The 15,161-nt window shown below is 34.1% G+C and overlaps 1 protein-coding gene across 1 annotated transcript; it reads left to right on the plus strand.

Annotated features, from left to right (window-relative positions):
• The first annotated feature begins 6,635 nt into the window (after nt 1-6,635).
• On the plus strand, nt 6,636-7,868 carry LOC149227855 (phosphoenolpyruvate carboxylase kinase 1-like). The gene is made up of 4 exons (XM_089375587.1): nt 6,636-7,061; nt 7,210-7,288; nt 7,395-7,697; nt 7,834-7,868. The coding sequence occupies exons 1-4, from the start codon at nt 6,636-6,638 to the stop codon at nt 7,866-7,868; spliced, it is 843 nt and encodes a 280-aa protein (XP_089231713.1).
• Nucleotides 7,869-15,161: the final 7,293 nt, after the last annotated feature.

A 15,161-nucleotide genomic window follows, 5' to 3' on the forward strand; every position in this document is an offset into this window, starting at 1 on the left:
ATCCAAAATCATTGTCTAACCAAATTGCTTCACATAAAAAGAAATAAGGAGAAGGCCCATGGCCAAGTCCAGAACTTCATCCATTTGAGGGAGATTCTTCTCACTCCCTTAGGACTACAAAATTTACACTTCATACTCCAAGGACTTACAAATAAAAAATCCCACATTTTTGCTTATCTTGTGAGGAAACAAAGTCCCCTAAATAAAGAAGAACGTTTAAGTCTTATCATTACTAAACAGAGATACAACACAATTATTACATTATGTAGCTAGCTTAGCATAGGTCATGGACACTAACAAAATACATGAATAGCCTTACACCTCCACTCATACAATATACTTCCTAGGATCCATATGTCTCACACCCATCACATGAAAACATAATCTAAAGAATACCTTTATATAAAGCATTGAATCATTAAGGAAATTTGCAACTAGTATGATTTGTGAACTGATATAGATGTTCCATTGGACATTTCATCACAATTTATCTACTATGATATATTAGTGAAATCTGAATCTACACTATGAGGGTTTACTTCTCCTAATATTTCTAATTGTCTTTTATTGAAGATTCATGCAAACTATAATTATGTAAAAAATAGAGAACAACAAAATAAAACTCACAAACCATAATTGGCACAAAATATAACCTAGGAAACCCTTTTTTGGGAAAACCTAACTGGAATGTGAGGCTTCTTTGTTTTCATTCTCTGAATGGAAAATGAATCCAAGTAAAAATGAGTGAGACATGTGGCTTATGGGCTACTATAGTATAAAAACCCCCTCTATTTTCTACCTCCCTATCCACTCTCAACTACTCTACTCATATGTGGAACAAAATGCACTCAAATAGAATGGAAGTAAATTTTTTCCATTTAAGTATGGTGCATTTTAGCATTATTATACACATAGATAACATTCCAAAGAAGCAAGAATAACCTCAATCAAAATCCATATGCAAAAGTTATGCCCTTATGCAATTTCGCCACTATCTTCCCTACACAAAAGTTCCTTGCAACCTTGAACATGTGAGACTCTCTAATCAGCTATACTCGCTCACCTTTAGGAGCACATAACTTATCCAACCTATAGAGTAACCCATCCTAGAGATGATAGTCAACTATGTTGTCACCATCATGCACATGACTTTGGATTTACAACTATTGAAAAACCTCATTAAAGTCTTCATCCTCTAAATATACCTCTCTGTATGCATCATGGGTGAATAGATCCATGTACATATGAGTTCTAAAAGATGTGATATTTGATGTGGGTGGCCTTGAAATCATGCCAACTAACTTTTTTTGCTTCCCATCTTATACTTCATCATTAAATGAAACTATTGTAGAAACCCCATCCACTTGTAATGCTTGTTACTGTAATGTAGAAACTTTGGGCATGTAGGTATTGTAATGCCTAGTGATCTGTGTGTTTTACTATCTTATTTCCCATCAGATAGTGTTTCCACTACTTCACAACTTGCACCAAGGCATAAAGCTCCTTGTCATAGGAAGGATAGTTAATAACCACCCCATGATATACTTCATAAAGGTAGCATACACACCTTCTTCCATATAAGAATACTTCTCCCATAGCATAGCCATTGACATTTGTCTGCACTTCGAAGGGTTGCTACAAGTTCAATAATGCTAGAAATGATTCTTGACTAATATTCTCCTTTAACTCTTCAAAGGCCCTTTGTTGATCCTTTCCCCATTGGAAACTCTTGCCTCTAGGTTCTTATTAAAAATAATAAGTTATATATATATATAAACAATAATATAATAAAATTATAAACAAATAAATAAACAATAACAATTTTTAGTAAATATAATAAATAACTATCTAAATAAATAGGTATTTATTAATTTATTTTATTATAACAAATAAATAATAATATACCTATCTAAACAAATAATATATAATAAATACCTATCTAAACAAATAGGTACTTATTAAAATAATAATAAATAAATAATAGATTTTTTTCATTTGAAATATAAATAATAAATATATATATATATATATATATATATATATATATATATATATAAACAATAATATAATAAAATTATAACCAAATAAATAAACAATAATAATATATAATAAACATAATAAATTCCTATCTAAATAAATAGGTATTTATTAAATTATTTTTATTTATTTATAATAAATAAATAAAAATAAATCAATAAATAATAATGATAATAAAAATATTAATAAATAGATAATAAATTTATTTTATTTGAAATTCAAATAATAAATTATATACCTATAAATAAACAATTATATAACTAAATTATAACTAAATAAATAAATAATAATAAATATAATAAATACCTATGTAAATAAATAAATTTAAATAAGTATTAATTAATTTACCATTTATAAGCCAACTACTAATGAAGACAACAGCAATGCTTTTCAAATAACTATTAATAATCTCAGTAATTTTCACACTCTGTTCTCAAAACAAATCTCATTGCCCTCATGATGGACTCACTGAGCTAGTCTGAAACGTTGGTTTCAAAACTGTTCACAGGTTCTTCCTCAAAATAAAAAGGAATGGAGTGTTGTTACTACCGCTAAAAGTGAGATTATGAATTTCTTCAAGTATTGTGCTTACCCCAATGAAACTCTTGACCTTAGAAGCATTAGTAGGTGTCAACCACTTCAAGATGGCCTCCATCTTGGCAAGATCTTTCTTCATCTCTCCTCCATCTATCACATACCCTAGATACACCAAAAGGTGTTTTTCAAGCTCACAATTCTTGATGTTTTCCAATAATTGGTGTTTATATAATGTCTCTAACACCTACATCAAATGTGGGATTTTCTCTTTGCATGTAGTAATGTATACTAATATACAATCCAAATAGAAAATAACAATTGAATCTATAAAAGTGTGCAATATATCATTCATTAACCTCATAAATGTACTCAGTGCATTGCATAGGCCAAATGTCATGACTAACAACTCGTACAAGCCTTGCATGTATCTTCCAGGCATCTTCTTCTCTGACTTGAACCTAGTGATATCCAAACTTTAAGTGCAAGTCAGGGAAATATTTTGCTTGATGCAACTAATCAAGTAGATCATCTATAATGGGTAGGGCGTACCTATTCTTGAGCGTAATTTTGTTTGACACCCTGTAATCAATATACATCTACCAAGTCCCATCCTTCCTTGGCACAATAATGATGGGAAACCCACATGGTGAGGTACTTTGTCAAATGACACCTTATTCTAAGAGCTACTGCAATTTCTTCTTCACCTCACCTGCTTTTATAGTTGGCTACCTTTATAGCCCAATTTTAAAAAATGGAGAGTCTAGAAATAGTTGGATCACGTACTCCACTTCCATCTTAGGCAGTATCCCTTTAGGCTCCTTGAACAAAACCCTTTACGCCTGTAGTAATTTTTCCAGTTGATTTATTTGTTCCTTAGTGGATCTATCCAAGGATGAATTTTCTCTTCTTTACTCTTCTATAGACTCATTTTCTCTTAAAAATAGAAAAACACACTTCTTGCTAGAACTAACTAGTTTCTTGGCTTGATTGGCACCCACTAGCGAAATTTTGGACTTTCCCTTGTCACGCCTTTGTGTGCGTAGATGACAAATGATCCTTGATGATGTGGTATTCATTGACTCTGCACATGAAGATTGCATCTCAAATGTACATATAGGGAATTCCACACATTACTCCACATACATCAAGGGGAACTACATCTAGTTCTATTCATCAATAAAATCAACACTGATAGAAAATTTGATTTTCAGCTATTTAGTTATTTTTATTTCTACATCCTTATTTAGCTATCCCAATGGATATGGGCTTAGATGATCCAAAAATTCAAATCCCAATTTGTTGACGAGTTGCACTGCAATGAGATTTTCCTATGATCTTAAGTCAAATAGAGCATCAATAATTTTCCTATGATCTTAAGTCAAACAGAGCATCAATATCTATGTTCTTGACTTGTGTTTTTATATGGAAGAGTTTGAACTTTTTCTTCTCTTCCTATTGTTGAAGGTTGCACATATTCATCTCCTTATGCACTAACGTACAGATAATATTCTCATCCACCTCTGAGCTACTTTCCACTTGATTACTCAAATATGTGCCCATAATATTTTTCTTCTTAGTATATATTTTCTTGTTCTTCGGGTTGAGCTCTAGATGCAACCTCCAACACTTCTCCTTTGTTTTAATGTCAATGTTACTGTGGTTATTTGAATCTTTACACCGACGTGCTATGGCTATTGTGTTCTTGTCATTTCCATTGTTCCACTTCTTCTTGCACTCCCTGGAAATTTCTTAATGCTCTTTCTTCTTTGACCCACTTGATTTCCCTTTAATAAACAACTTATATATAATCACCCCAAGTGAAGTGATCAAGTTTATATATATAAGAAATAGGTTGGAAAAATTAATTATCATATTAAAGTGTAGAATTAGTATTCCAAATTTTACTTTTACATACAAACTCTATCGTATTAAGAGGTAATGCTACTAATCACCACTAAACAACATATTATAATCCAACCCTCACTTCATTTTGTTGCTAGGTATTTTTTAATATTCCGTCTTGTTAAAATATTGAACATATTTTTTATTTATATGATAAAATGTTTTGATTTTACATTAATTTAATTTTATAATTTTTTTATATTTTTTAATTATTTTTTAAAATTAAAAATCATTTTATAAATTTCATTTCTTTTTGTTTATTATTTTAATTAATCAACAATGTTATTAATTAACTATAATTTTTATTTATAATATAATACTAAACTTTAAGATATTATTATTGACTTCCTTTATTTAAAATAATAATAAAAAAATGTCATCATCACCTCGGGTATGAAGTAATGCTTTATATTTGATGTTAGTAATATATTTATATTTATAAATTACTATCACGAAACTTTAAGATATTATTATTGATTTCCTTTATTTAAAATAATAAAAAAATAAAATGCCATCATCACCTCTGGTATGAAGCGATGCTTTATATTTGAGGTGAGTAATCTTATATCTTTTAGTTTGAAAATTTTTAAAAACAATTAATATTATATATCTATATATATATATATATATATATATATAATTTAAAATTTAATAAAATCTAATTATTTTATTTTAAATATATAAATATTATTATATACATTATAGATGATTAACTTTCACTAAAAACTACACAATATAACACTAATATTAATATATAAATTTTAATATTAAAAAGAAAAAAATTAATATATAAATTTTAAAACAAATAAGCAAAAAGAGTTTATAAATAAAAGGAAAAAAATTATTGTAGATAGTTACCAAAGTATTTCCTAGCAAATTCTTCTATTTCTTTCCTAATAACTTAATTCTTAAGTTAATTTTGAAGAAAATTTGGAAAACCGAACCTTTGTTGTACATGTCTATCTTGTTTCTCGGTATAATTTTTAATGGTGTAGTCTAACTTATAGACGAAATAATTTTTTTATCAAAATTCACCAAAATCAATACAGTTTCAAGATTTTTTGTTGTTTAAAATACATTTTTGAATGCATAAATGGATTCAGCACCTGAAAAACACTAGGGGACTGGAATTATGGGATTAAACAATTTAAACTCAAGTTTTTAAAAAATTATGTCAATTTTATTTAAAATTAACCAAAAACCATGTCGTGAAAAATGCTATTTCTACTATACTAATTAGATTACCTCATTTTTAATTATACATTATTGAAATTTTAAATTCAAAAATAATTAAAAAATTGTAGTTTAAATGATAACAATATCTAAATAATCATTTTGTGAAAAAAAAAAAAAAAAAATTAGTAATTTTCATGAATATTTATAAAATTAAAATAAAATTATGATATAAATTTTTATGATTCAAAATATTTAAATAACATAATGTTATAATTCATATTTAAGTTATAAATATTTATATTTAAAATAATGTTATGAATGATGTTTACGTAAGTTAAATGATATTAATAATTTTTTTAATATTTTAATTTACAAAATTATAAAATATTTTTTATTAAAATAACAAAAATTAAAATTAATTACGAGAAAAGTTTTAAAATATTTATTAATTATTAATAGTTATTACACCACTTCTTCTGTATGGATGATATTCAAGCTCTTGTCTTCCATCCATCAATATATATAATACCCGAAAAAACTGCATGACAAATACGTAACACATTTTCTCAATTAATAATACCCAATATCGTCACAAATGGTACCAAAGATCCTCTACCATAGTTAAAATAACTCTACCTGTCAGGTGCATTACATATTCAAAGTGCACTCGCAAGTTGATACGGCTCCAAATAAATACAAAATGGACATTCAAAACCAAAACTCAGTATTGTCATCACTTGAATTATTAAAACTATACTCGTCGTATGCCCAACTTCACCTCAAACATGAAATAAATATTCCAGCCATGGATCCCACGATTCCCCGCCGTTAAAAATTCCGTTGAAATTTCACTCCATTTCTGACGTGACTACCCTCCTTCCATTTCCTTAAATTCAAAGCCAACTCATGATGTGATCCCACGGCACTCTTACAGCCGGTGCCTCATATTCCAATCAAATTTGGGAGATTAGAGGCGACGAGCAATGACGGACGCCCTCCTTCGGAACTACCAATTGCAGGAGGAAGTGATCGGCAGAGGCAGATTCGGAGTGATCCGGAGATGTTTCAACCGGCAAAGTGGGCAACAGGCCGCCTGCAAAACCATAACAAAAGCAGATCTGCAGGATTCCATCGACAGAGAATGCCTCAACAACGAAATCAAGATCGTGCAGTATCTCTCAGGTCACCCTGCTGTGGTTGCGGTTCATGACGTTTATGAAGATGATGAGTTTGTCCATCTGGTAATGGAGATGTGCTCAGGCGGAGATCTGTTCGACAGAATCGTTGGCAGGAAGAATAGAGTTCCCTTTTCGGAAGAGGAGGCCGCCAGCATCCTGCAAAAGCTCATGGAAGCCATCAGTTACTGCCACTCCATGGGAATCGCCCACGGAGATATAAAATCTGACAATATAGCCGTTGGAGTCTCTGCACACTCTATTTATTCAGCTTAGCCGGATTGGTTCTTCAACTTGTCCTGACAATGAACCACACTGGTTGGTTCGAAACGCGTCTACATAAGATTGGTTATGTGATTTTGCCGAAGATTATCTAAATAACATTCTTGTTGCCAATAATTCAAATTCCCTCCTTAAAATAAAGCTTGCAGACTTTGGGCAGGCCTCTTCTTTCTCTCCAGGTATGGTAATTATGCTTGCCCAATTCCCTTGTCATACAAATCTATGAAATTTTTGGGTATGAATCAATGGATCCTATGGTTAAAATTCTCAGATTAATGTATGCAGGGGAAGGATTAATGCAAGGAATTGTGGGTACTCCGTATTACGTAGCACCGGAGGTGTTGGGAGGGAAGGATTACAGTGAGAAAGTGGATGTGTGGAGCGCAGGGGTGATCCTGTACTTAATGCTGAGTGGCGTTCCCCCTTTTGTGGGAGAGACGCCGCAGGAGATATTTGAGGCAGTCCTCTATGGGCGCCTTCGCTTCCCAACTGATCGGTGGCTCTCGATATCTCACTCCGCTAAGGACTTGATACGCCGAATGCTCTGTAGAGACGTCACCAAGAGACTCAGCGCACAGCAAGTCCTACGTATTTCCTATTCTCTGCGCCTTTCTTGCATTAAATAATCTGGTTTATTCTGATTTCATGCACCTTAAAGATTATAAGTAGAAATATTTGATCGAATATTGGAAAACTGATGCATGTTGATGGGCAATGGTTGCAGAACATCGATGGATCTGTACTCATGCGCGAAACTAATCACGCCTCTCATGACTGGTGTACATTGTGCCTCATCAAAATCGTGACCGAGTATAGCAAGACTTGTTATTTTAGGTTGTATATACATGTTTACATACTCAGACATTAATATATACAGTAGAGAAGATATAAATATAGATTTTGACGGGCGCTGCCGGTTCTGAGTGTTATAATTTTAGATTCTGCTGAGAGTTGAGTCGTTTGTCGACCACGTGAGGACGGTGATTACGATGAAAAGCGGGGTCTTATTAGTTTTACGTGGTCTAGGAGTAAGTAGGATGCAGAAGTGTTTGGGTACAGGGGAAAATCAGACAGTTATATAATTTTCAAGTTTGATTAATGGAAAAACCACTTTGCTACATAAAATTTTCAAGTTGTATATTTAGAAAAAACAATTTGATATATAAAATTTTCAAAAGTTTGGTTAGTGGTAAAAGCAATTTCGTTGGAGAACCATTGATGATTTGACTTTCGAGTTTTTCTGTACGAGATGAGGTGCGTGACTGTTGTTGGCAAACATTTAATGTTCCAGGCGAGATAGGAAACTGTGGAACCCGTGATGAATGACTGAAAAACATTATATATTGTAATAGAGAATCGTTACATAAAATCATTGACTCTAAAATACAGTGATGATATCCGACGATCTCGAAGTCATGCAACCCTTCTATCCATATCACCGGAGAGCAACTCCATTTTGTTAACAGTTACGTGGATTTTATGAGAGAAGAAAAAATGGAATTTTTAAATTGTATTTTTGGGTCCCGGTTCTTGTTTTTAAAAAAATTGACATAGCGGTTTGGATTTGAACTCGGTTGCGAGAGTTAAAAATTATTTTGGAGTTCAGGTTGTTGTGGTAAGGTTAAAATCTTTTTGGTGAATTTATTTGGCAAGCTTGTGATGAGAATGTTATTGCCCAGTTTAAAAACAATGAAGGTTAGGTTGGTAGGAAGAAATTTATTGTAATAGAGAAGTTAAGTAAGGTTTTCTTTTGTTTTCAGTTTTTTTTGGGCATATTTTTAGAAAAAAAGAAAGTCCTTACAATCCTTGTAAGCAATTAAGAATCCTTAAGGATATATGCTCTAATACAAATATGACTATTCATACTGAAAATTTTTTCTGTAATAATTACATCAAATTAAATCACTTATGATACTTTCATATTGACAATAACAACTTGGAGGAAACACTTATATACACATATCTTGGAATCTATAAGCATCACAAGTTCAACAAGAACTATGCCCCTAAGAAAATGATAACTGAAAAGGTGGAAAGCTTATTATGAGCTTGAAAACATAAATTAATAGTCATTTGGATATGGAATAAGAAACAACTCAGCTACTTCTTCTTGTTATTTATATGGATGTGTAGTTTGGGGATGTAGTGTGTCTAGAAAATAATGGAGAAAGATAGAGCAAACTCAAAATAATTAGATAACTTGCAATCTCTATACTAAAGGTAACACACCCTATCCTATCCTCTTCATAAAATGGAGAATTTCCCTGCACAACTATGATCAAGTAACATAATTTTATATTTTTGAGTGTGAGGAAGTTGTATAATTCTTATACCTTTTAAAAGTATTCCAGTATAAGAATTACCTTTTAAAAGTATTTGAGTGTGAGACTTAAATAAACTATTTCAATATACATGTTAACTAATCTATTTGAATATCAACTTCTAGCACAACCACATTAAAAATATTAATGTGGTTGATATAGCGAAAGACTTAATAAATATAACCAAAAAATTTATTGCAACACGAAGAATGTCTTACTAATGCACAAATTTACCTGATTAACCATGTATAAAAAGGTTATGGGTCAACTTTAACTTAAGAAAAAAAGAATTATAGATGAATGTTATAAATAATAATGATGAACTTATCATGGAGGAACTTATTAGAATTGGAATAATCTCAAATCCCTAGGAAATTGGTGGGTGAAAGCTATTAGCACTCCAGGAAGCTCTCCTAGGTTGTAGCTCAGAGATGCCTGGAAACATATAAATCTTCAATATTGTTCTCTGAACTATTGGAATGGATTGGGGTTTGGATCAAGTCAGATGACTGTTTAAACTCTATTTTCACTCAAAACATGCATGAACACCCTCAGCTTGACAAGGCTTTCAACCACTAATGCTCAATAGTTTATAGATTCAATGAATAGATGGAGAAACCTGACTGTACCAGCAAATACATACAAAAAACACATATGAATGGCCAGCTACAGAAAGTAAATGAAGCTTACAAATCTAATTTATCAACGCAGAGATAAGATGATAGTTATCTGGCATTCGACAGAGAAGAAAACATGAATAACCCATTCAAGTGTAAGCTTAGAACAGAGGAAAAGATGGTGATTGAACATATAACAACAAAAGAAGCTTGTATTACTGGAATGAAGATGAGACGTTGAGAGGAGTAGAGTCTCCATAGTCTCCAAAAGTTGAACCTTTGATCCTCTGAACTTTCAACCATTTATAGGCCTTTTACAATGCTCTCGAACCCTCTGAGGCTCGAGAGGTCTTAATCTATCCTCTCTGTCTTTTTAACGACTTGATGCCATGACTAGACACACATGGGCTCGGAGGTCTCTTTTTCTAACAACAAAGTAACCACATTTTGGTAATTTTGTCGCGCTGTCAGGTAGCTCGCTCGTGCCAACGATGCTCCATGATCATTTTTGTTGGTTCAGCTGTGTTGCGTTGTTATTTTTCCCTTTTTTGGCTCTTTTTCTCTCGGTCTTTGTCTGTTCGAATCCCTCTTCTAACGTTACACAATCATTGCATAACGCATAAAGGGGAGGTGGCCACCTATTCTGCAATGTAAGAGGGCCTTGGGCCTTTGGAATCCTTTGGAATGCCAAAAACGATCGTTTTCTGTTTTACACAGAGAAACACTGCAACACTGTGAAATTCCGCCAAAACATTGTTGATTTCGGACTTCAAAAGTCCTTAAATACAATCTATTCCTCTATTGAGTCCGTCTTCATCGCTATTGCAAGTCGCTTCAGCCTTGCTCCTTTGTATTTTTAAAATATGTTAAAAATCGTGAAAACAACGTAAAAATGGCTTATGGCGGATCTGACATAATATACAATAGCTTTAAGGAACCCTTTCAGGTCCGGTTTATCGCATCAGACATCCATATATGTATAAGCCCCGCTCCTCTGTGAAGCTCCAATGTGATTGATTGCAATTGCATATCGCGATAACCCCGGGCCATTTGGTGAGTGCTCTGTTGTGATGGTTGATTGCGTTTCTGTGATGCAATGTGGGTCGTCGATCTGCGAGCTTGATCAATGGTCCACGTTGATTCCGCCGATCGCCATCACAAATTCCATATAGTCTACGCCGATATCCGTTAATTGCCACCGCCGATTGCGATTTACCGACTGGATCTGGACCATTGATCGGCCATATCTGACAGCTCCTGTGCATTCACTGTTGCCACCACTGATAGCTCTGTTTTTCTCTATTTCCTTGGATTTTTGCCTCCCGACTGTGTTTTTATGCCATTCTAAGGGTTCTTCTCGTGCGGTTGTTTTGATCTTTTGAATGATCTTTAAGAAGGTTTTGAAGACTTTGAGAGTTTTTTGGATCCATTTTGGACCACATGCCAGCAGGGCTAACACTGGCTCCTTCTGGGCATGGAGTTTATTTGTATAGAAAAACAAAAACTAAAAAAACCTATTACAATATTAAGGCCTTAAAGCCTCATAGAAGTAAAGTTTCAAAAACTGCCCATTGACTGGGCCATCAAAAACACCTCCCCCCTCCAAATTGTGTAGAATGAAAGTATTGTTTGTCTGAACCTGAGAAATGACAAACGGTCCCGTCCATAATGCATCAAATTTACCATGGTTGCCCTTCTTTTCCTTCAATGCATCCCATTTGAGAACCCAGTCACCAACCTGAAAACTATCCATTTTTGTCTTTTTATCAAAGGTTTCTTTGATCTTCTTCTGATGAATTCTTGACTTCTTAACTAGTTGTTCTCTGATATGTTGTAATTCAACCAAGTTACTCATTCTCCTCGCTATATCATTCTCTTCATCCTGTTCTTCTTGCAAGAATTTGGCCACAGGGAGAATCAACTGGATAGGAAAAACAACATCGGTGCCATAAACCAGTTTAAATGGAGAATTTCCTATGGACTTCTTGTTGGTAACTTTGTCAGCCCATAGTGCAAACTTCAACTTGGAATCCCAGTTCTTTTTGTTGTCCTCCAACAGTTTTTTTATTATCCTTACAAGGCTCTTGTTAGATGATTCTTCCAAGCCATTGCCTTGAGGATAATATGAGGTAGAATGCACCAATTGAATGCCCATAGATTCACACATGTCCACCAATTCTTCTGCCCTGAAAGCTATTGCATTATCATTTACTAGTTTGGTTGGGCAACCAAATCTAGTGAAAATATTCTCACTCGAGAACTTCTTGATAACCTGATGATTAGCATTTTTAGTGGGTATGGCCTCAATCCATTTGGTGAAATAATCAATGGCTACTAATATCCATTTGTGATGGCCACTAGAATGTGGATTGATCTCATCTATGAAGTCCAACACCCACTGCTGGAAGGGACCATTGACGTGTATTGGCTTCAAGGGCAGAGATTTTAGTTGTTGTCTTCCTGCAAACCTTTGACATTTGTCACAAGATTTCACAAAAGAAAACACATCAGAGAACAGATTAGGCCAATAATACCCAGCTCTCAGGATCTTATGGGCTATGGTTTTCCAATAATGATGCCCTCCACAAATGCTAGAATGGAACTGGTGCATGACTTCCATAGATTTTCCTTTGTCCAGACATCTCAAGAGGATCCCTGATGGGTCTTTCCAATAAAGCAAGTTTTTATTAATATAGAATTTGGTTGATCTAAGCTTAATGGCCCAAGCTTGACTTGAGCTAAGCCCTGGAGGGACTTCTAGCTTCTGCAAAAAATGAAATACACTGGAATACCATTCACAAGTGGCAAGATTTTCAACCAAAGACTGATTCTGCTCTTGCTCTACTGCTGCTTCCTCTGTTCGCTCACCACCTAAATTTGAACCCACACAATTGATGTCTAACAAACTACAATCTTCCTCAGCCATAAGCTTAGCCAAGCCCTAGCCTTTGACAAGCTTGGTGGGCTTCACCTCTATATTAAACTCTATGAATTTTGCAATCTATTTAGTTCTCTTTACATCAATATCTGGCTGAGTTAGAACATCTTTCACTGAGGCAGACAGTACATATGCAGTCACTTTGGAATGCATAATATAAATTTTGAATGCCTTTAAAGATTTTATGAGAGCATAAGCTTGTTTTTCAATAAGGTCATACCTTAGTTCAGCATCCCTCAGAGTTTTGCTGAAAAGGGCCACAGGGTGTTCTATGTCTTCATCTTTTTTCTGCAATAGAACCGCTACAAGTGTATCATAAGAGGCAAAAGAGAAGATATAAAACTCCCTGGTATAATCTGGGTTGATTAGAGTGGGAGCTTCCATGATAGCTTGTTTGATGGCTTCAAAAGAGCTTCTTGCACCATCTATCCATTTTATTTCTGATCCTTTCTTCAGCATGGAAGTGATGTGCTTCACTAGCTCTGCGAAGTTTGAAATAAACCTCCTGACAAAGTTAATCTTACTTAGGAAAGATTGAATGTCCCTTTTTGACCTTGGGATGGACAATGTTTGAATTGCTTGAACTTTTGTTGGTTCGATCTTCACACCTTCAGCAGAAACAATATATCCCAGCAGTTTGCTTTCTTCTAGAGAAAACTGTGACTTCTTTGGGTTTATAGAAATTCCAAAACATCTGCACTTTAGAAACAACTTCAAATGCTACAAATGGTCCTTATGACTACTGGAAAAGATTGTTATGTTGTCAAGGTAAATAAGGACAAACTTGTCCTTCTCTCCCACAAAGGCTATGTCCATGGCCCTCTGAAAAGTAGCCCCAACATTCATCAGTACGAAAGGCATCTTGGAGTACATGAAAGTGCCCCAAGGTGTAGTGAAGACGGTCTTTTCCCGATATTCTGATGTACAACTATCTGATTGTAACCTAAAAATCCATCTAGGAAAGACATGACTCTAGCCCCTGAAACTTTTTTGCGGCAAGTGTTCCATCTTAGGTAGGGGGTAGTTGTCTTTTTTAGAGCATTTGTTCAGATTCCTGAAGTCAACAAAGCCTGATTTCTCCATTCTTCTTTATTACTACCACAAGGTTAGCTATCCACTTTGAATACCTTAGGGAAACTGTGATCTTGGCATCCAACAGCTTCTTGATTTCCTTTTCAATCAAAGGCAATAAGAGAGGGCTGATAGGCCTTAATTTTTGCTTAAAATGGATGGTGATTTTCTCTAGTGGAATCTTATGCTGAATGATGTTGGTGTCATAGGTCTTAAGCTCATTGTACTCCCAAGAAAAAATATCAGCAAATTGTTTCATCCGGGTGCGATACTCGGAACTCTGGGCAGAAGAAAAGTGAGTGGACAGATTTATGTGCTTTGGATGGGTTGGACTCCCTACATTATGTTTATGAACATCAGACTCATTTTATTTTTTGGCAAGCTTATAAGGTACATCATTATGATCAAACAGCTTCTCTAGGGGCACCAATCCTTTAGGTATATGGTTACTAGGCAGCTAAACAATGTCGTCCTAACCAATCTCGTCCTTTAGCTTGGAATGGTTGCATTCTTCAATGGTTTCATTTTCTTTGTCGATGTGCATTTTAGAAAATTCATCAACAACTTGTAAAAGCCTATTAATTTCATCATCATCTTGAAAAACTTTCCAGTATTTGACATTGTCAGGCAGAGATGGTCTATATTTCACTTGAACTTCATAAGTCAATTTAGGAGGCAAAGGGGGAATAAACGTGCTAGCAGACACAACAAGGGAATCAGCAAGTTGGTTCTTCATTCTCATGATGTAAGAAATGTTGAAAATATTAAAAGAGTCCTTGAGCTTCCATACCTCATCTCTATATGCTTTCAACCTTGGATGCTTTGCTTGGAAAGTTTTGTTGACCTGCTGAATGATAAGGTTTGCATCTCCAAACACCTTCATACTTTTGATGCTCATTCCTTTAGCAGCGTTTAAGCCCAATATCAAGGCTTCATATTTTGCTATGTTATTTGTGACCTGAAAAGTTAACTTGAAAGATAAATGAATGCATTCTTGTGTGGGGGACACAAGGACTACACCTGCCCCTGCAGCATCCTTAGAGCAAGCTCCATCAAAGAACATGTTTCAAATTTGTGGGGCTTCTTCCTCTATGATATGGCGAAC

The sequence above is a fragment of the Pinus tabuliformis genome, chromosome J, assembly GCF_031772625.1.
Source record: "Pinus tabuliformis cultivar Carrire ecotype Pingquan chromosome J, CPIR1, whole genome shotgun sequence".
NCBI classification, from domain to species: Eukaryota; Viridiplantae; Streptophyta; class Pinopsida; order Pinales; family Pinaceae; genus Pinus; species Pinus tabuliformis.